This window comes from Siniperca chuatsi, linkage group LG2 (genome assembly GCF_020085105.1).
Source record: "Siniperca chuatsi isolate FFG_IHB_CAS linkage group LG2, ASM2008510v1, whole genome shotgun sequence".
Lineage (NCBI taxonomy): Eukaryota > Metazoa > Chordata > Actinopteri > Centrarchiformes > Sinipercidae > Siniperca > Siniperca chuatsi.
Window position 1 is genome coordinate 31,649,021 of NC_058043.1, and position 21,597 is coordinate 31,670,617.

The 21,597-nt window shown below is 38.7% G+C and overlaps 1 protein-coding gene across 25 annotated transcripts in view; it reads right to left on the bottom strand.

Annotated features, from left to right (window-relative positions):
* Positions 1-1,941: 1,941 nt before the first annotated feature.
* Positions 1,942-21,597, bottom strand: part of LOC122883524 (calcium-dependent secretion activator 1) — a 216,225-nt gene continuing 196,569 nt past the window's right edge. For 13 of the 25 annotated variants that reach the window (XM_044212353.1, XM_044212315.1, XM_044212362.1 and 10 more), the window contains 3 exons: positions 13,330-13,596; positions 5,347-5,451; positions 1,942-4,902 (listed from right to left, as the gene is read on the bottom strand). In XM_044212353.1, the coding sequence (XP_044068288.1) occupies positions 4,729-4,902; positions 5,347-5,451; positions 13,330-13,596 (546 nt within the window). In that variant the 3' untranslated portion in view covers positions 1,942-4,728. The remainder of the gene's footprint in view (positions 4,903-5,346; positions 5,452-13,329; positions 13,597-21,597) is intronic. The other 12 variants (XM_044212523.1, XM_044212436.1, XM_044212446.1 and 9 more) reach the window with 1 other exon arrangement.

Consider the following 21,597-nt stretch of genomic DNA (forward strand, 5'->3'; position numbering starts at 1 on the left):
GTGTATTACTCTGTAGTTTAATATAATTATGATTTCATCTTTTGTCAGCCTGAGAGAAGTCTTATAGTGTGCCTGAAATGTTTGCCACTATCTAATGCATATTGGGTTTTTTTTACTATTACTCTGTTGTAGAACTGTGAGAACCTTCTATGAAGCAGTTCTGTGAAAGATGTTCACCTCTTTTCCACTCGACCTCCAACTCCTGAAGGACCTGAGAGTGCTGGACCCTGCATCTCGGCTTGACATCACTCCAGAGACAGGTAGAGATTAAGGACAGTTTCCAATTGACAATAACAAAAACAATTGGCAAGATATACTTTGAGTGTTATGAAGTATTGAATGGTTTAGATAAATCAACAATGTTCAGTTAGCAATGTTGTTGTTGTATTTTACAGTGACAAGGCTAGGGGCCCTGTTCCCTCACTTGAATGAGGATAGGCTGAGAGAGGAACTCATTGACTGCCAGGTGACAGATAGCAAGCAACTTCCTCAAGAAGACAGAATTGACAGATTCTGGGGCGTTGTAGACAAGGACTTGAGGTTCAGTGAGCTGACAAGGCCTATGAAGGCTTTATTATGCATTCCACATAGCAATGCAAATTATGAAAGGGTATGGTAGTATGGTGCAAAAGATTGTTACAGAAAATAGAATGTCATTGAACAACAGTACTGTTTGTGCTTTACTGTCATATACAATCAACCACACTGGTCAAGTTCACAAACACACTCCTTCTCAGAAGGTGTTGAGGAATGCGAAGTCTGTGACCTATGTATACAACAAGTCCCTTCCATCCATTTTTTGTAAACACCCAGTTTTCTAATTTACCAGTAGCCTTTCTCAAAATCACAATTGAAGCATAATGTGTAAGTATATATCCTCATTCAAGTAATACATGAATAAACTTGTGCTAAATTCATGTGCCCTTTTGTGTTTTCATTTATATAAAGCAGGGATGTTCACAGAATTTCACTTTTAACCAGGTATCTGATTCTGACCACCTAATTGTAGTCACTTACTTAATGTAGGAACTACCCAATGCTTGTTCCACTGATATTTTTTACAGCAAGTGGTTGCCTAGTTGTGTGTTTAGGATTCACTGTGTGTATCCTTGTCTAAATGTAAGGGGTATGTGGACAGTGGTTGTTTTCAAATTGCCTCTTTTCTGCCTCTTTTGCCTCTGATGCACACATGCATGCGGAGTATCTTCTTCTTTTGTTTCTTTTGTGGTACACCACTACACTTAGTACAATGGGGGGGATAAGTCCCCCGGTCCCCTGTGGCAATTACACACATGAGAATTAGTATTATCCAGGGAGAAAGTAAAATTTTACTAGTAGTTTTATTTATCTCATTTCCTCCAAAATCTTCTTTTTTTCTATTCTTCTAAGAAGGATTTGTTTCTCCCCTTCTATAACATAATTAAAAAATATCCTGTCTTCTTTTAATTTGGGACTATATTATATATATAATCCTCCCGATTTTAGTCTTAGCTTCAATCTTGGGCTCTTGATTTGATTTTGGTCATTGCCTATTTGATCTCTGGCAATTCTTTCAATCTCCTTCTCAACGGTAATATCAACTCTCAAGATGACTGATGCTTTAATCCACAGCATTAATCTTAAGACTCTCTTTCTTAAGAAAATGCTGCCGTCGGGGAGGGAAGGAGGTCAGGGCCATGGATGAAAAATATATATATTTCTTGCAGTCTGCTGACACAACATCGCTGTCCACTCTAAGTGGTTAGCTCTTTGTCCAAAATAGTACAAGTAATAGTCAAGTGTTGAAACTAAATGTATTACTTATTAAAACCTTTCTTTAACAAATACAAAGATTTTAGAATTGTTTTTGAACAAATCATCAGGATGGTTTCAGCTGAATTCTCTCCTGAATTCACATTAAATCAGTCAATTCACAACAACAACAATGAATGAGGCGATAAGTTCTTTCCACTTTTTAAATGTTCTTCACACAGTACTTATGTCTTACTAACAGGGCAACACACATCTTTAGGAGTACATTATAGAAAACAGTTGACAGTGGGAAAATACAAGCAGATTTCACTTCCCATCATCCATTATAAAAATGTGGATTCCCCCTATCATACATCCTGGAATGAAGTGCAGGGCACATACAAGAACGTACATAATAGATGGCAAATAAACTCTAATATTTAAAAGATTTACTAAAAATAGAACATGTGCTTTAAAATTGAAAATGTGAAAAATGTTGAAAACAGGTATAGACCTGTTTGGTTTTATGTGTATTGCCTTACTAACTTATCTATTAACCAAAAAAGAAAGGAAAGCGTCAGAAGTGTTATGAAGAAGGGTTGATGTGGAAATCAAAGTTCCAATGTTTGAAGAAGAGAGACCACAGGCAGTTAATGTTTATTTCAACAACAAGATACAGCTTGTGTTGTCACTGATAGATTTATATGTTGGCAGCTTGACACAGATTCTTAAATTAGTAACATGGTATCACTTTCTTTGTAAATGATAAATGCAGTGCTCTCACTCTCTAATGGAAGAACTTGTGGTGGTAGAAGAGTAAAATGTTTTCAAGGCCATAAGTGATCATAGTGAAGCCTTTAAATTGTAAAAGAGACTAACCTCCCATCCTCTTTGACTCAAAATCCTCTCTTTCATTTCATTTAACTGCACAAAATACAAACCATTTCCCATACATATTTTATATTTTTTTCCTTTTTGATGAATGTGTGCCTTCACTTTATTTTGTGTGCACAGTTTCATATATGCAAATAATCGATCTGCTTAAAGATTAATAACATTAGTGCATGTTTCATTTAGCTCCTTGTGTAAGTTTCAACAGATTTCTTACTTGTCACAATTGCAAATTAGAGTGATGTTATTGACATATTTAGGTTAATTGCGGTAATGTTTTGTTAAATGAAGATGACATTTTGCCTGACCTAATGCCAGTCCTAGGGATGACAATGTCAGATCATAGCAGGATATTTTAACAACTATTTGCTGTGGGTATTCCTGCTCTCCAGAGGATGATTCATTTTTTATTTTAATGACTTCATGGCCTTTTCATCAGCACCACACTCATTCAAAATGTTTAGACTACTACTGGTAAGGTTCTAACAATTGCTAAATTGTCATTATGTTGTTTGTTATGTCTTTGTTTTATAAGATGTAATGAACATTGCAGCGTCTATGCGCTGCTGTCAGGGCTTTGATCATTTTGTACTGTATTGTATTATCATATTGTTAATTAAAAGCCATGTACTAAAGTGAACATTTGTGCCAAACGGTTCGGCGAGATGGAATTGATAATATTGATAATCTCCTCATATGACACCAGGTAAGAGGGCAAACAATGGGTTTTCTCAAAATGACAGAATGCACCCTTGAGATGTAAACGTTTGAAGGCTGAATGATGTTCTTACTAAATTTTTTGCACCCATCAACTTTGGTGTTGACAATGCCTTGGATTCCATTTGCTGTGTGATAGTTGTTGCAACCGTTAGAGAAACATCAGGCATGTTTTGAAAAGCTGGCAGAGAACAGACAGAAACCATTACTATCACATCATATCACAGCACATCATTTTAAACATTTTGTTAAGTTTTAATGGTTGAGCTATGATGCAGACTCATTACCGAAAAAAAGTCATATGAGACACAACATTAACAACAATGCAACATGCAGTAGCTGCTCTCACTGCACATTTTTTTAGCATAACACAAATAAACTCATAACCTTGTTCATAAACTTAGGAACAAAATGGTCATCCATATTGCTTGAGAACATTCAGGAGTAATTTTAGAAATATCTTATGAATGTTTTAGTTTTAGTTTTATTTTGGACTGGTCAGTCTGACCTTAAACCAACTAGTAACCATAATTTCTAGTGCATTTTGGATCAATTGCAATATGACTTCAACAGTGAATGCATTTGTTGGCAGGCAAACAAAAAAAAAACAACAACAACAACATATGTATCCATTTCACTATTTCACTTGGAACCAGAGTATAGTGGCCTGGATCACTTGAGTGTTTCATAAGTTATTTTCCACCAGAACTGCCTAAAGTAAAAAGAGCACTCTATACTATATGTACTTTTCCAAATGTGAAAGAGAAATCTTAGCAACAAGCAACAGGAAAGCTCCCGTACAAAGACTGTAGACATTTGCACAACATGAAGGTACAACATAATATTTTTCATGTCTTCAAAAGATGAACTCAGTATAGATGCAATCACCTGTCTTTCTTTATCATCTTATTTATAAGGCCGCTTTGCATGGTGTGTATTCGCAGTCATATTTGTGCTTGTGTCACACTCCTGTCACATGTTGGCCTCTTTCGTATATTCTGGACAATCATTTGTTAACATTTCAGGAGAAATCAACTATTGATTGATTTAAGGTACTAACCTAAAGTACTTGGCTCTTATGAATTTTAGTTTTGAGGAATTAAAGCTTGATGAGCCTACAAGGGGAATTTCAAAATCAAGAGCACTGATAGGACAGACTTGTGTCATGCAAGTGTTTGTAGACACAAAATGCATTTTCTTCTAATCAATTCAGACAGAAATGTGGAACTATTACAGGAATGAAAAACTGACAAAGCAAATAATGGAGGGAACAAGTTTGATTTTAGGCTAATCTGTTTTGACCTCACGGAAGGGCTGCATGGATTCTTAGGCAGTATTCTGCTCACCCTCTGAAAAGCTTTGATATTTGGGTAGTTTTCAGGCCCTTTTTTAGTTATCATTGTCCTCTTCATCGCTGTCCTTCATGGAAATGCCTTGCATCCCTCCTTCCCTCACTGAGGCAGTGGCTTCTTCCAAAGTCAGCCGGTTTCTCACGGTTTCATACATCTTACTGTTTAATGTGGAGTCCAGCACTCCTTGAAGGCGGAAGTCACGGTACTTTTTCTATCACAAGCAAACAAAAGAACTATAAACAGTTGGCATACATACATGTTTTGTTTTTTTTTTCAAATAAAAAAATATATAATAATGACACTGCAAAACCTGCTTCCACCTACTCTATTTGTTTTATTTCAGGTAGTATACAATGTAGTGAAAGATACAACATCAGTGTACTGCTGCCACTCACTATTAAAAGCCTCGACCAGAAAGACCATATAAAATAGTGCAACTGACAAAAACACCACACTGTGTGAAGAGAGGACACAAATCCATTTTAAACATAATAAATATCAAATTACAAAGTAGCAGTGAAATGTTATAATGTATCAGAGTTATAAAAAAGTCACTTAATTTTATAACTTCATCATTGATTCTTATATTCTATTATTCTAATAGTTGATGCATTTAGATATGAGGTTTAGAAATGTAAAAGGAAGCCATTCTCACCTTGACAATCCTGATGAGAATCTTCAGCTGATAAACATGGAGCTGCAGGTCCATACGGTCAGTCAGCCATGTTCCTACAAGGTTCATAGTGCTGGTGTACCATTGCTGTAACAGACACACAAGCACACGGTATATCATCATCTGATACGCCATGAAATAAATGCACTCAGTTTGTTTCAGAAAACACACATCAAAAAGCAACAGTTTAACACAAATAATGAATCCCTGGGAATCTGTAAACCATTTACTTTGCTCATGGTTCGTTTGGCAGAAAAACCATGTGATGTCATCCTTGCAGTGTATCATCATGACAGAGTTTCCTTGTGGATCACTGAGAGGCCGGAGGGACAAAGCTGACAAACACATCCTCAACAGAAAGACGTCTCTAATCTGAAAATGTTCATGTCATGTCGGTCACACAGCCTCATCAAGCCATTAGAAAATGACACATGGCACAAAGCAGGCACTTCTATATAGCAGGGGGTTGTTCTGCTGCAGTTCAGCGATGCCCATGCAGTCATCCCTGGGACCCAAGCTTAGGAAACAGTTTCTACTCTTGTCATGCAGGTCACCATTAGATAGTAACGTAGGCTTAGGATCTATTTAAATCTGGAGCATGGATTCAGGGTCCAGCAGCCAATGAGGCATCAGTTAATGGGGACCCTAATAAAGAGTAAGGCTTATGATGCTCTTGGTGCACTTGTCAAAGTCCATGAAACAAATCTTTCAGGTGTCAGTTTAGCAGTATGTTCAAAGCTGCCTTTGACAATTGAGATTTCTCTTTATTGATGAAAACATGTCTCTTGAGTGTTTTAATGACAGAAAGGTAAGTGATTCTGAGGAAAGAGGGCATCAGTACACAACACATTTATTCAGGTATTCTGGTATTTTCTCATTACAGAGTAAGCCTGGTTGGTGAAAGTGTATTGCCAAGTGCCTGACTGTCAAGTCTATTGAAGGGAGGCCAGGTGAAACTGGTATTAAATAGTAGGTAGGCAACCAATTAGATGGGGTCACTGTCAACTGTTAAACTGTGAATTGTTGAAATGAAACAATAGTTAACTGGTTTCCCAGAAATGCTAGTGGTATCCTTGGTAAGACAGAGCAATGGATTAGATTCAACTTTATTGTCATTACACATGTACAAGTACAAGGCAATGAAATGCAGTTTAGGACTAACCAGAAGTGCAATAAGCAAGTGCAGGATATAAAGAGTGTGCATAAATGCAGGATAGAGCAGTATTATGAAAATATTTTACAAGTGGTACTAGTGACATTACATACAGATGACAGAAGTATATAAACAGAAGTATACTGATTTATATGTACAACAATGAATTGGACTGGGCAGAACAGTAGTGCAATGCAAAAGTAGAGAACTAAGGTAGAGATCTTGAGTTTTGTTGAAAACAACTTACCATCACAGCAACAAGTGAAGTGATAAATTATTTCATGACCTGGTTATTAAGCACTTCATCAACATAAAGGACAGAACAACAACATCCCTCTTCAAACAGCACTTACAATTTTTGATGACATGAACGCACTTATTATAGGTCACTTTGGACTTCAATCAAATCGATGTTATGTAATGTAGTCAAATGCTCTGGTCACCCAGTGATTTTACTGATGCCATATAGTCAGGCCTATACACGCATGTAGTCAAGTGACTGATTTAGCCATGTGTAATTCATTAATGTTTGTAGTGTGTTTCAGAAAGCCTGGTACTGTAGTATTTGCTGTATACGAAGTAATTAACTTTAATAAGTAACTAGGAAGGAAAACTGTGTTTAGCATGCCAAACATAGACAAAAGGAGTTTGTATGTGTTTTTGATACATAATGAGAAACATAAACGTTTAAATGTCATCTGTTTGTGTTTGAATGCTGAGTGGTTTACTATATTCAACTATTGATCTCCAGGTTGTATCTGATTGGTAATACATTTTGCAGTACTGTATTTTTGCTGGAGAGCTAGAGGGTTGTATGTTATTAATCTGTATGACGTGCACTTTTACATTAGATGTCTGTCTTTACACAAGCAACAGTGCAAGAACTTTGCTTAAATAAAATAGTTAAAAATTGGCAAAATATTTATTTAAATCAGTAAATATCTGATTAAAAATAAGTATGACTACAAATCTGACCAGGCATTTAATGCCAACTTTCAGTTGCCTTAGTTCTATCTTCTCAAATTTGAATTTGAATTTTAAGCTCCTGCGAGGGCACTGAGCTGGTGTAATAAACACACATACGTCGAAATAGGACGTGGACTCCAAGTCCAGATCTTCAAGCTGATATATGAGTAGAAATCAGTTACACAGCAATATCAAGCTAAAGTTAGCTAACATTAACCATTGTTTGTGATGATTAGTGTTTATTATTTATTTATTATTTGTAAAATCAACATTATAACCTTGTATAAGAAATAATGTGCCAATTCATCATTAAAAAGTTACACAGACTGATTTTATATCAGCTAATATATGATGAAAGAGTTACTATCCTAAACAAGACTAAGAATATCACAAAGTACCCAGTGCTGAGTGTCAGTACTAGTCAGTTTTTGCTTTGCGATGCAACGGACACAATTAAGTCAGTGTTCATTAAGTAGGTTCCATAGCCAGCCCTAGTCCTGTTAATACCATTTACACAGGTGTTACAAGCTTCAACCATGAAAATTCTCCCACTGCTCTATTTAGACAAGCCTTCTCTAAACAGTGACCTCTGCAAGGCACAGCAAGCTCAGAGCATGGCAACCATGCAAAAAACAGAGCCGAAAGGCTGCAGATGTTTCTCTGTGGGCCCTGGCTGTTGCCAGTCTAATTGATGGATAATGATGAGCGTGGGCTGATACTAATAGAAGCCGACTGACTTTCAACAGTCAGGGTCACAGCGGAAAGGATGGGGGGCTGAAGAAAAATGGGAAGAGAAATGAAGAGGAAGGGGCTTGCAGTGTGTATGTGTGTGTGTGTATGTGTAGGAGGGATGAGATGCCAAGGGGTAATTTCTAAATTGTACTATTATGAGCTCTATTGTCCATCAAATTTGACAAAGTAGAAAGTCAAAGGCATGTCCTGCTAATTGCAAAATATTAGCTGAACAGTTTTTCAACCAGAGGAATAATTTATTTACAATAGTAACAGGCTTGTAAATGTATATAAATATTAAGGAAATAAAGACACAGAATAATAAGCAATGTCATATCTGTGCTTCATAGCTGGTGCTGAATAATATCTTCATTTCAAAAATACTTTTTAAAGATGAAGTCTGTCTGTCCAATCTAATTACCTGAGAACAGGAGGTTTTATGTTGTTTCCCTCAGCCCTAGACTTCTCTGGTACGTAACATAAAACCAGTGTTCTCAGGTAATTATCACCATTTATTGTAAAGTGATCAACTTTAACAAGGTACAACACAAGCTACTTAGGCGGGCAAGTACAGGAGAAAAAGGGCAGCTGGGTGACTCTAAATAATCCGGTAAAGTTCGGACTGAGTTCGGTAAAGGTACTGTAACTTATTTAGGAAAACAAGTTGGACAGGGTCAGGTGTGCCCCATTGATGCAAAAGTCACTGCTATCACCAAGTTTCCTGTGCCCACCCCTAGGGGGTCACTTGGACGATTCCTTGGTATGGCTATTACCGCAATTTCTGTAGGAATCTTTCCACAGTTGTTCACCCTCTAACTCACCTCATTAGTTCTCAATTTCAACCACCCCTTCAAACTGGAGGTTGACACGAGTGCAGTGGGAGCCAGAGCAGTATTAATCCAAGACAGAGATAAAGTAGATCACCCCATCAGCTACTTCTCCCGTAACTTTAATAAGCACCAAAGTAGGTATTCTACTATTGAAAAAAGAGACTATAGCTTTGCTGTTGTCTCTACAGCATTTTGAAGTGTACATTGGATCCCGCTGTCTGCCACTCGTACTGTAAATGGACCACAACCCCCTTGTCTTCCTTTAACGCATGTACAACCATAACCAAAGGCATGCGTTGGTCACTGTTGGCACAGGAGTTTAATCTAAACATAAACCATAAGAGGGGATGAGTGGGTTACACACAGGACCTTCCCCTTGGGAAATAGAGGTTTGAATCCTGTGTGAGGCTCATTATACTTACTTTCAAATTAGAAATTTGGATGTGTTTTTTTAGTTACGCTCCAAAGTGACGATAAGCTATATTTGCACAAAAGTGAATCCTATAGTGAATCCTTTAGCCATTATTTTATTAGAGGTATATATGTAATCGTTCAATAGCTGTCTAATTGATAGCTAGGCTACACTTGTGCTATGGTTAGATGTCTAATAAACTTTTACTGACAGCACAAATTTAACCGTGTTTTAGCCTAGATGTAAGGTCTACGCATAGTCAGCTATTAGACGTCTTTTAAACATTGTTGAAGTTGATCACTTTACAATAAATGACGCTAATTACCTGAGAACATTGGTTTTATGTTGCTTCCCTTATTCCTAGACTCCTCTGGGATGTAACAGAGTGAAAGGAAGTTCCTGTCATCCATCTTTGTCTGTCGGCTTTTGTTATCACAGTGACCTCAGCCTTTGGTGAATACTTATAATTATTATTATAATTCACCAAATAAGGACTAGGTGTAGTATGTAGGTTTTAGAAACAATGACAAGCTCATGCTGTAGCCTTGCACTCAATCTCATAATGTCATTAAACAGACAGATTTCATTGGTCAAAAGCTCATTTATGACAGTGAAATTTTGAGAAGAAACAACACTTTTTGGTGTGTAAGAGGCAATAGAAACACACACATTGCTTTTGTGCAAATATCTTGCATGTAAGTTCACTTGGTTTGGAAATACTAGACTGACAGTCACAATAACAGCCAAAATAAAATCAGACTGAGAGTTTTTGCAGAGCTATAGATAAACTTATGGAATGTATCTTTGACATCTTACTTAACCAGAGTATTAAGTTATTGGTCTGCACTAACAATGAATCATCATAGTGCAACAAAATAATTTAGAATTTTTGTCCAATTTTGAATTGCCAGACCAAACACAAAAGACCAAAAGCTGCTCAGTGGACACCAAGATCACCGCTATTTCAGACCCGCTGAGGCTTTAAGAAGTGGTAGAGAGCAGGTCTACATGTAGGTCAAGCTCAGTCAGTGGAACATGGGTGAAAGAGAAGATGGCTGTGCCGAGGCAGTGCTGGGGTGAATCAGTGAAGCGACCTGGTGCCAGCAGCTTCCTATCTGTCGCTGTGTGCCTGTGAAGGCTTCGGAGTGGCAGCAGGCCTGTGATCTCGCCCCAAGCATAACCCCCTGCCGAGAGGCCAGGCCTGGAGTGACTGATCCACTGACTGGCTGCTCTCCTTCTTTCCATCATCCACTCCTCCTTCACTTCTTTTTCTTTAGACTTTACACCGTGCCACACAGCTCCCATCTGCAGCCATTTTTGCAGCAGCCATTTTGTGTCCTGTTCTGCTTTACTCCTTTTCATTTTATATAAAAAGTCTTCTTGCTGCCATGACTGGCATTTTGGAGGTCTGTCAGGGACATCTTGTCTACACATAATGGCTGCAATTTTCCTTTTTCATAACTTGCCAGTTTGAATGTAATACCAGTTTCATCATTTGAAAAAAAAAATGAAAGTGACTTTTGATCCATCAGAAGATATCTGCATGACTAAATTATCACCAGGATACCAAAACTAGATTGAAAATAAAAATAGAATGGCTGCATGTCAATTCAGTGACTAAAATTCAGTAATGCAATTAAAAGTAGACAGTCTGGAGTTTAGGATACTATCACAGCTAACTTGTCTCCAGCAAGTCCTCCAAACTACAGTAAACAACAAAATAGAACGTTGGTCATTGCTTTCCATATCAACCCATATGAGCATTTTCTTCAGTTTAGGCGACTAAAACTACTTGGTTATGGTTAGGAAATGTGGTCATTGGTGAAGAAATCCAACATGACTGCTGATAGAACACAGGATGCAAACAGTGGTCGCCAATTTTAAAGTCATACACTTAGTACACCCAACCATCTAACCCCTAGTCAGGTTGGTTTCAAAAGTGAGTCACATAGTGTGAAGGCAAATGAAGCAGTTTACCATACCTTTAACACTGGTTTAGAAAAGTGGTTAAACTACTGACTGAAACTACAGTATATTTGATATGATTATATAGTATTTTCCAACTGTCATGGTATAAACTGTCAATACTGTATATAAACTCAAAATCCATCAGATGTCCAAAATGAAATGGTCCTGAAAAGTCCAGAAATCAACCACATCAATGGAATTATGTCACAAGACCACACTCTCTGATGTAATCAAGGGTGATAATCCAATCCATGCATACAAGGCTGATACTTTCGTCCTTGTGGAGAGCATAATTCTCAAGTTGTCTTGGAGAGAGTTATCTTCTTAGGAAAGTAATCATAGAGATGCTTCCATGCAGATGGGCTATGTGCTTAACATTGCATGCACAAACAGGTACACAGCTGTTCATTTTCCCAGATGTTTCAACTTGCCATGTCCTGTAGACTACAGCTTATGTGATGCATCAGCCCTGCTCTGAATCTTAAGGATTCCCTGAAGTCTCCCTATGGTTTCCGTGTATAAAGTTGCAAAATGGGAGGAGCCATTGGTTTCAGAAGTGTTTTTTCCCATTCTGTATTCCCTTTTCAAATTTGTCTTTCTCCTGAACAATGTTACGATCCTATAGGTTTATGTTATGACCAACAGTTTCAATTATTTCAACTTAGTTTCTGAGAAATCATGTTTTGTCCATCATTTTGGTATGGCGGATGGCTCTAAATACTACAATACCCATGAGCCTCGGCTGCTACGGAGAAGTCTGGCAGAGGCATTAATCAGAGCTGTAGCAAATTAAAAATGCATTACAGTTGTAAACAAAACAGTAAAAGTAAATTGATTTGTTGTAGAATGTAAAAACACCATAATCTTTAGCTCCCACCCATCATTAGCAGTGAACATGACATAATTTGAAGCCCTGTAATTGGATTTTTCTTGCCGAAATGCACATTGGGAGTCGTAGTTAACTTCTCCCCCGACATCCATAGGCTTGTACATTCAACTTTTTATCAAGGACCAGATATTTTCTAATACTGTTGTTAGTCTTTTGGATTAATATTTCAACCAAGTTTCATAGCAATCCAAGCCATAGAAGTGCTCCAACTGTATGTCACGTAACACACACACTGTCTATGGGAAAATTAGTAGGATTTATACTTCTGGAACCAGGGGCGCTGAATTAGACTATAGTAAAGCCTGGAAGTGAACATTGTGAATGCATGTCTGAAAATTAAAAGTAATAGTCTCTACATTATAAAGCATTATAGGCTCTACAGAGGTAGCAGATAGTTTGAAATCATTAAATTTTTTTAAGCCTTCAACCTGTCCCATTGTGCAACACACCAACACACACATAAACACAAAGCTGACTTAGATGAGCTTGCTGTCAACAAACAACAATGGCTAGATTGCTAACTTATAGCTCAAAAACTATGTTGATCATCACAGAAAGAAGGAGGGTTTGGCCATGTGTCATGTTATTGAAATGTTTGCTTGCAAAGTGCCAATAAAGGACACTTTGGAATCTTTAGTCAACTAACCACAGTTTCTATGACTATGAGGAAATTTTTCATTACATAAATTTTGCTGATGCTTTTATCCAAAGCGAATTACAATAAGTGCATTCAACCAAGTACATCAACTTCATCAAATATACTGAACTGCTTCAAGTGTTACATTTAGAAACAATAAGCAATAGAGAGTGTTTTTTTATGAGCTAAGGTGCAATGTGGTGCCAGGAACACAAATAGTTGTGATTTTGTTGAGCGGTAGCTGGGCCCCCCTCGTAGTGAGTGAGTAGCAAGCTGATTGGCAGTAGCAGAGTGTAGTGGATGTGCTGGCGTGTATGGTTTGACCATGTCCTGGATGTAGCATGGGTCTGAGGCATTCACAGCACGGTAGGCAAGTACCAGTGTCTTGAATCGGAGGAGCTGCCAGTAGACAGTGCAGGGTGCAGGGTACGGAGGAGCGGTGTGTGGGATAACTTGAGTAGGTTGAAGACCAGCCGAGCTGCTGCATTCTAGATGAGCTGCAGAGGTCAGATGGCACATGCAGGTACACCAGCCAGGAGCGAGTTGCAGTAGTCTAGGCACAAGATGACAAGAGCCTGGACCAGAACTTGCACCGCCTCTTGGGTGAGGAATGGACGTATCCTCCTGATGTTGTAGTGAATTAATCTGCAGGAGTGGGTTGTCAGTGGTTGGTTTTCTCTCATAGTTTCATCCTTCTCCTAACAATGATGTTCAATTCTAGCATCTTTGTATGAGTATATTATAATTACACACTGTCACCTCTAAATAAAAGCATAATGATGATGATGATGATGACATGTCGATGATAAAGGTGGGCAGCCTGTATGCAGCCCGAGTTGAAGAGGTTAGAGTTAGAAGCAAGAATAAAGATTCTGGAGGAATTAGAAATTGAGGGGCAAAAAAGTTCCCAAAGCACCTGCTGCTGCTCATGAAGCCTTTTGCCATGAGGGCAACAGTTGAAGGTGGCTTGGATGATTGTATCTGCTTACATCCATTCTCTCAAATGGATTATAAACTCTTGGCAGACAGAAAAAACAAATTGTAGAACAGACAAGTATTTGTAGCTGTTTTTTAAACGTTTTCTGCTTGAATCATTCTGCGAAGGCATTCCTAGTGTTGCACTCATTTGTAGATACAAAGAGTGACAATAGTTGTGTGAAGTATGACAGAAGAGAGCTTGAATGAATTTAAATCCTGCCTACTTTCTCTTACCTCAACACACCTGGCCAATCACTGCTGCGTCAACCTTTATTATTTATAATTATAATTAAATTATTAACCTTAAATTATTAAATTAAACCTTTTCATTTTTTGTTTACTTGTCTTTTGCCTTTCTATGAAACAACTGACTGCATCAATTCATTCTCAAATCTTTCACTTTGGTTGTCTCAACATTGATCTTTCACTTGACATTGTTTCATCTTTGTATGTTTTTCCCTCCTTTTACCTCAACATGTGTAGTTTTTACATGGATATTTATTGGGTTTTCTTCTCATTTTATCAAGTTACCACGTTTCTTATCCTGATCTGCTTTCATTCCAAACAGAATGGTTAATTGTTTTTTTGCTCTAACTTTATCCCTTTTCCCCTTCAAATGGTATTCTTTACACCATTTCTGGAGCAATCTTTTCACTTTCTCTGACAGGCAACTATCTGTGCCCTTCAAACCAACTCTGTCTACTTCAAAATAGCCACATGTAAAAGCCACAGTTTCACTTAAAACCCCTGGACAAGGTGACTGTCCTTCAGGGCAGAATTAAGGCATTATAGCATCCACATGTTGATAAAGTTGAAAGCCACTTTGTTTAGCTTGTCAAATGAACAGTGATGGTCCCTCTTGCTTTGTTCCTCTTGGCAGGAACTAACACAAGAAAATCTTCAGAACAGACAAATTCACACAAGCTCTCTTTTTTAGACTGCATGGGGATCAGCAGGGGGCTAGCACTTGCTGACAGCCAAAACAAGCGTAATATGGCTCTGAATACATAATGCCATAACCCGACAGGGATCAAATCTGTGACATTCTAGCGAGTTCCATCTGAAGGAAGGGCTTCTATTCCTTCAACTGGGTTATCTGTGTGTGTTTTGTCACCTCATGACGTGCTGACAAACCCCTACCTATACACAGGCGACATGCACGCCCCGCACAACACCACACACACACTCCCACATACACACGTATACATCTGCCGGTCCATCCCCCTTCGAGCGTGAGCTGGGAGACAGTACGACCTCCTGCCCCCATCTGACACCAACCCACCGAAAACCCCCACCCACCACCATACACATGCACAAACCTCGCCTTGAAGCCAGCGTTCACACCCAAGTCTTCACATGGCGCTTGGCAGGGGGGGCCTGCCACCAACAGGATTTGATGCAAAAAATGGCACACCTCTCCTTCTCCCCCTCCCCATCCACTACTCACCTTTTTCATGACCCTTTTACATATACTTGCTGTGTAGTGCAATCAGAGGGAACTGGCCTTTTTACATTTGAACAACACATAAGACTTGTGGCTTTAAGTTTCACCAGAGTTGCAATGTGCCCATGTCAGAAGACAACTTTCCCTTCACTCTGAGAGCACTGTGAAGAACGACAAGTGAATCAAAATAGAAAAATGTACCTTATTTTTAACTAAAATAATGACGTGACCTAGATGTGGGTAGAATATAGCCAAGCCCTACATGCATACTATGTATTAATAACCCTTTTTTACAGTTAGTTCCAGGTACTACGGAGCCACAGGAACTAAAGCCAGAACTAAATCAAGAACTAAAAGTCCTTTTCGTGCATTCCTGTTAGCATTTCCACTGCATCTAACAAACCATGAATATGAGGCACATTAGTTTGGTAATGGATTGAAAAAATAACATTGCACTGCATTTGAGGCCCAGTTTTTACTCATAAGGAAACAACAACACAGTTGTATTGTTCATGTGTTCTTTGTTATTACTGTGGTACAACGCTGTTGTTGATGGTTATTTATTTCTGCATTAGAACATAACCACAATGGAATCATTTGCAAATTTCTCTTGTTCACTTGCTTTGTTCTGTTAATGCCGCTCCCTCTCTCTGTCACTCTGTCACTTGCTAGCTCCCTCGACCAAGTTTAGTTTATTTTTGAATTTATGACTATGTCTTTTCTAGTAATTACATTTAAAAAAGTGTCCAGGTCATGTTGTATTTGAGCCAACACTCTACATCAAGTTTTGTATACTTACTAGCAAATTGGTGCACTGTCATGCGCATAATTGCCATAGGGGACCGGGAGACACGTCCCCCCCCAATGTACAACAGAGGGAAATTTGACCTCCCCCTAAAATTGTCATGCACCGATACAAGTGTTTAATTACACTCGGTTGGGTGGAGGCAGCATTCATTGTACTAAGCGTAGTGGCGTACTACAAAAGAAACAGAAGAAGAAGATACTCCGCATGTGTGTGTGTGTGTGTGTGTGTGTGTGTGTGTGTGTGTGTGTGTGTGTGTGTGTGTGTGTGTGTGTGCGCACATGCCTTCCAGTAAAAAGAGACAAAAGAGGCAGACAGAAAGCAGACTGATAAGATGCGGGTTCAAGGTGAGCACCAATACATTGTATTACTCAAACAACTCTTGCATAATAATATTGTTGGCAGCAAGTGTGTTGTATTGAAGTTCATAATTTCAGAGTTTGTCCAGGGTAAGAAAAAAAAGTTTGTAGAACTTGGCTAGCAGTCAACCTCCATATCGCTAGCAGTTGTCCTGATGTCTCTATCTCTCTTTGGGTTACCTGCTTCACTAAAACCAACATTGGTGATCCTGGGTAACACACACACACACACACACACACACACACACTCTCTCTCACTCACACCCCACTTGGACCACCCAAAATCTGAGTGAGGATTTCTCCCTTGTGCACTGTCAACATTAGTATACAATTTATACTTGAAATATATAGCAAAGATGTAACTTAAGATACACGGCTCTGCCATTTTAAAAGGACATTTAAAGGTGTCGGTTAGTGTCGTTGTGCACTTTGAGCTGTCAGGGAATTTTCACTTCCGAAGTTGTCAACACCACAACAGTGCATAAGTCATACAACTCCTCTGGTAAACCTACATTACCTATTACCTATAACGTTGGCTGACTTCAGCACTACAAACCAAATTGTTTGGTGACATACAGACACTACAACATCAAAATAATGCACTTACTTTGTGGCCTTTACTTTGGAGTTCCAGCTTGTTAAAACAGCTCCAGTCCTCTGTTGAGGCACTGTACAAAGGTAACCTTTTAAAAAATAAAAATAATAATAATATTCTTCTAGTGCACTGATTATGTGTGGTTGGGGTACTGCTGTCACAAAAAGGTTGCTAGGATGTGGTTAATAGTGCAAAAATTCTGCAAATTCAAATCACAAATGAAAGTGGAGTACATTGAAATAACTTTCTGGAGGGTGGGTGGACATACCCAATTAAAGGAAGGGCAACCACCCGTAAGGAGTGCACTGAGGTCAAAAACAAGCGCCCCTCAGTAGTTACACAAAAATTCAACAGCTGAAGTTTAGCGAGCGTGCAGAATCAGCTCAAAAGTAAGGAAAGGGGTTCAAGGAGGAGTATAGAAAATCTGACTGCTATACAGTTTTGATCAAATCTGCGGGAGAGCAGGGTATGTTTGAGTGTTAGAGCAGAGTTTTGAAGGGGAGCATTAAACATTTTATATTAATAAACTCATGGGTACTATGCTCTAAAATTAAAAGACCATGCTTTTGATTAGGATAAAGACACCATTAAAGTGCATTTGAGTGAAAGGGGATAATAAAACAAGCATAATTACACACACACACACACAAAACCCCAAAAAAGCCAACTGATTTGTTAGGTCAGAGGCCCTCTTTTGTGGGGCCGCTCAGGAGCCTTTGTGTTGCTGAGAGCCAGGAATGTTGGAGCTGAGGAGGGGCCTTACCACAGGGGGTACACAGGGATTACAAGCAACCTGGGACTCTGCCTCTTTCTGCCTCTGCTGCTGCTCCTATGTGTGTGTGTGTGTGTATGAGTGTGTGTGTTTTTAAAATTTAGGACTGAGTAAGAAACCACAATACTTGTTGAGTACTGACTGGAGTATGTCAGGAGTATTGAAAACTGTCAAGTACTAAAAGATGACATTGAATGCTCGGTCAGATTATAGTCTTGTTTACATATTGTTTGTTCAGATAGTTACTGATTTACATTATAACTTTATAATTTTGTTGTGTATTTTACTTGGTTGTGTTTGAATTAAGACAACATTAATCACTTGAGAATTTAGTTTATTTTCTAGATTAAAATGTTAAAGTGTAAGTATTTGTAAGTTTTTATAGTTAACACTGTAAGGCAATGAAAGAAAGCACTGATTACCAGTATTGAAAAGCCCCTTTTATGAGAAAAATAGTCCCTACAATGAAAACACATGATAACATTGTGCTACTCCACACTTCTTTAAGTGCTTATTTGCAGTTTGGGATTCATATTTGTGGTGTAAAATCAAATTAGGATCATGGTTTTGGTTTGTGAAGGGTTAATGTTTGGCATGTAGTTGAAAGGGTTAAATTACAGTTTGATGTTAAGTGAATATAGTAAATGAAAGTCTTCACACATTCAGACATATAGAAGTGGAAGCACAGGTTGTTGATTCTTTGGTGACTAAAATACTTTCCGCACTCAGAAAGTAGCAGTAGCTAATGAACTACCCTATTAGTATGCTAATGACTTTGGATCTACAGTAGACCCAAGCTAATCCTTAATTTTACTGTGAGTGGAGGAGTCAGCCAAGATTCAGGCTATGCCCTCAATGATGAGGATAAAATGCAAACACCTGTTTTTCTACTCACACTCAAGAGTTTTCAAACTGATAAATGCCCAACTACGGCTGGGTGTTGAACCTCAGTACTGTTTGAGTACCAACAGAAATGTGTCCAGCGCGAGTATCAAAAAGTGTCAAGTATTGGAAATTGGAACTGGCATGAGGTGAATTGGAGTCAAAAATCGCACCCCTTCTCGGAGACATAACTCACTGACATGAAACACATATTGATATCAATCCATGTAACTTACACTTCCCGAGGATATCATTATGTCCAATGTCTATCGCAACAAAATAGGACTTGCCTGAGAATCTTCAGGTTCTTTAGTTTCAAAGTAATCCAGTGTCTGTATGTCCACGGTCCATGGGTACATTGCAAACAGGAACTGCTAAAAGCTAATTCAGCATACTTTTAACAGTACCACAATGACAAAATGTAAACAAACATAGGCTAAAAAAATGCAAGCCATTACTGCAGATAGATCTGCATATCTATTCAGACTTTACACACAACCTTCGATAATTTTTTCACGTCTGGAGTGTCATATATGCAGATTTCAAGACAAGGAGTAAACTATTTTTTGTCTCCTCTTGCTTTAGTCACAGTGACTTGGTCTGCCCTTTTAGACATAATCTTCATTCAAACTTGACCAGAGCTTGAGTGAGATGCACCATTCACGACTAAAACTCACAAAGACAGAAACATGCATATGCAGTCTTTTAGCAGATTTATAAAACTGTGCGTGGTTCAGTTTTATAAACCTCAATCATTGTGGAAATGCACACACATGCACTAGCCTGATTTCCATTATCAATACTTCTGCCTGCTCCCCCACTTTTTAGACCTGTCAATATAAAGAGCAGCAAAGAAGTGACATTTTACCAACTGTGCCACATCGGTGAGGTTCTCCAGCAATGCCAGAGCAGCTGTCGTTTCACACGACCATTACGCAAAGCTGTGGCTACTTATAGTACTTGTACCATTAATTCATTACACACACACCTGTAAACCATCATTGATAAATGATCACTGGCAATGATATACTGTTATATATAGTATGTAGTTTATAGCACTCATATCTAAACAGATTTTACGAAGTGCTCCACAATAAATTATCAAATGAAAAGAACATTAACGGCAGAATGAAATGAAATAAAACAAATGAAACAATTGGTCGCAAAATAGTAATTAATCATGTAATTATGAATTTACCTGTGATTGTCAGTTTACAAATTGCTGCAGACTCCAAAAAATCACTCAATCAATGAAAACAAATATCACCCTCAGATAGCTCTAGAAAACCATGGGTACGCCTCGTCTTAAGTATACGTAAGGTGCGCACATTGTTACTCCATTCTCTGTCTTTATTAATACCAGTTTACATGTGGGAGATGGCGTATGCATGTTTTTTGTGCATAAGCGTCATTCAAACATCTGGACCCTGGTCTTGAAATTGACTGTACAGTCCTGTACAAAGTCAGTGGAGGTTTGTATATATTTTTTGTTGTTGTTGAAAGATATGTAAGACAAGAAACCGATACCTCATCACTTCCATGTATGACCTACTCCCACCAGAGAGCACTTAAACACCAAATTCAATTAAATTCAAATGAATGCAAAACGAATGAAAGTAAAACCCATATTCCAAATAAATTCATTATCTCATTCACAGTTGAATTACTGGTGACTACAAACAAATAATCAGAAGTAATGGCTATTGATTGGGATCCCCTTTTCCATGGTCATGCGACCATTTAGCTGACCACTTGGTGCAGACATCTGAGCTTCTACTTTAAAGATTGAAAGTCTGTATTGCCATTGCTACAGTAAGGCCATGTATGTAAGCTGTGTGTGTGTGTGTGTGTGTGTGTGTGAGAGAGAGAGAGAGAGAGAGAGAGAGAGAGAGAGAGAGAGAGAGAGAGAGCATGTCCTGCTGAGACCCTGCAATTAGCAGGAGGCATGGAATGATGATGATTGCTGGTGCGGCAACACTAATGCCAAGTGACAGGCTTCCTTGTGAAGGAGAGGAAGGCCGCTGAGTGCCATAAAGCAACACTACATTTTCTTTGAAACACACATGCTTACACTAGTTTACACACATAGCCCACATATGCACACACACACACAGACAAGGAAACAAATACGGATAAGGTTGGTGTGGGTGGGGGGGCTTTAAATCTGACTGCAAGACATTATGCACTTTGGACAAAGGGCTTGTCTAATCCTACCTGCTCTGCCTTTCAGAGTCCACCGCTGGCCTATTCTAGTTCTACTCACCAGCACAGCAGAGAGGGCCCATTGACGACTATACTCAATTACCATAGTAACTCACACAATAGATCAGGAGCCCCTCTCCCAACCCCAATCTCTACCAACACCAACAAGCCCCATTCCTCGAAGCTCCATGCTCACCTTGTCATCCAACAGCAGGACTAAGCTTGACCCTCTGAGAACAAATGGAGCTTTTCACAGGAGGCTAATAGGGCTCACCATCTTGCAGTGGATGATGTCATCCCTGAAGCCAGTTCCACACTAATGTAGACAAAGTTGGAAATGCATCTTTCCTCCCTGACCTTCTATCCATACTAAGCTGGCATTTCAACCCCCTTTCACAAATATCAGTTCATGGTGGATACATTTAAAAACTCAGGTCTGGTGTTGAAGTGTGGATGCTAATGTATAGCTGTCAGTCTAAACAGACATGATTGGGCAGGCACACTTTCGCGTAGCAGCACCATTAAGGAGCCAACTTTCTGTCACCTCAGTGATTGTTCATTTTAAATGTCAGTATAGCATGTCACACACTACAGGTGTTGTCACTGACA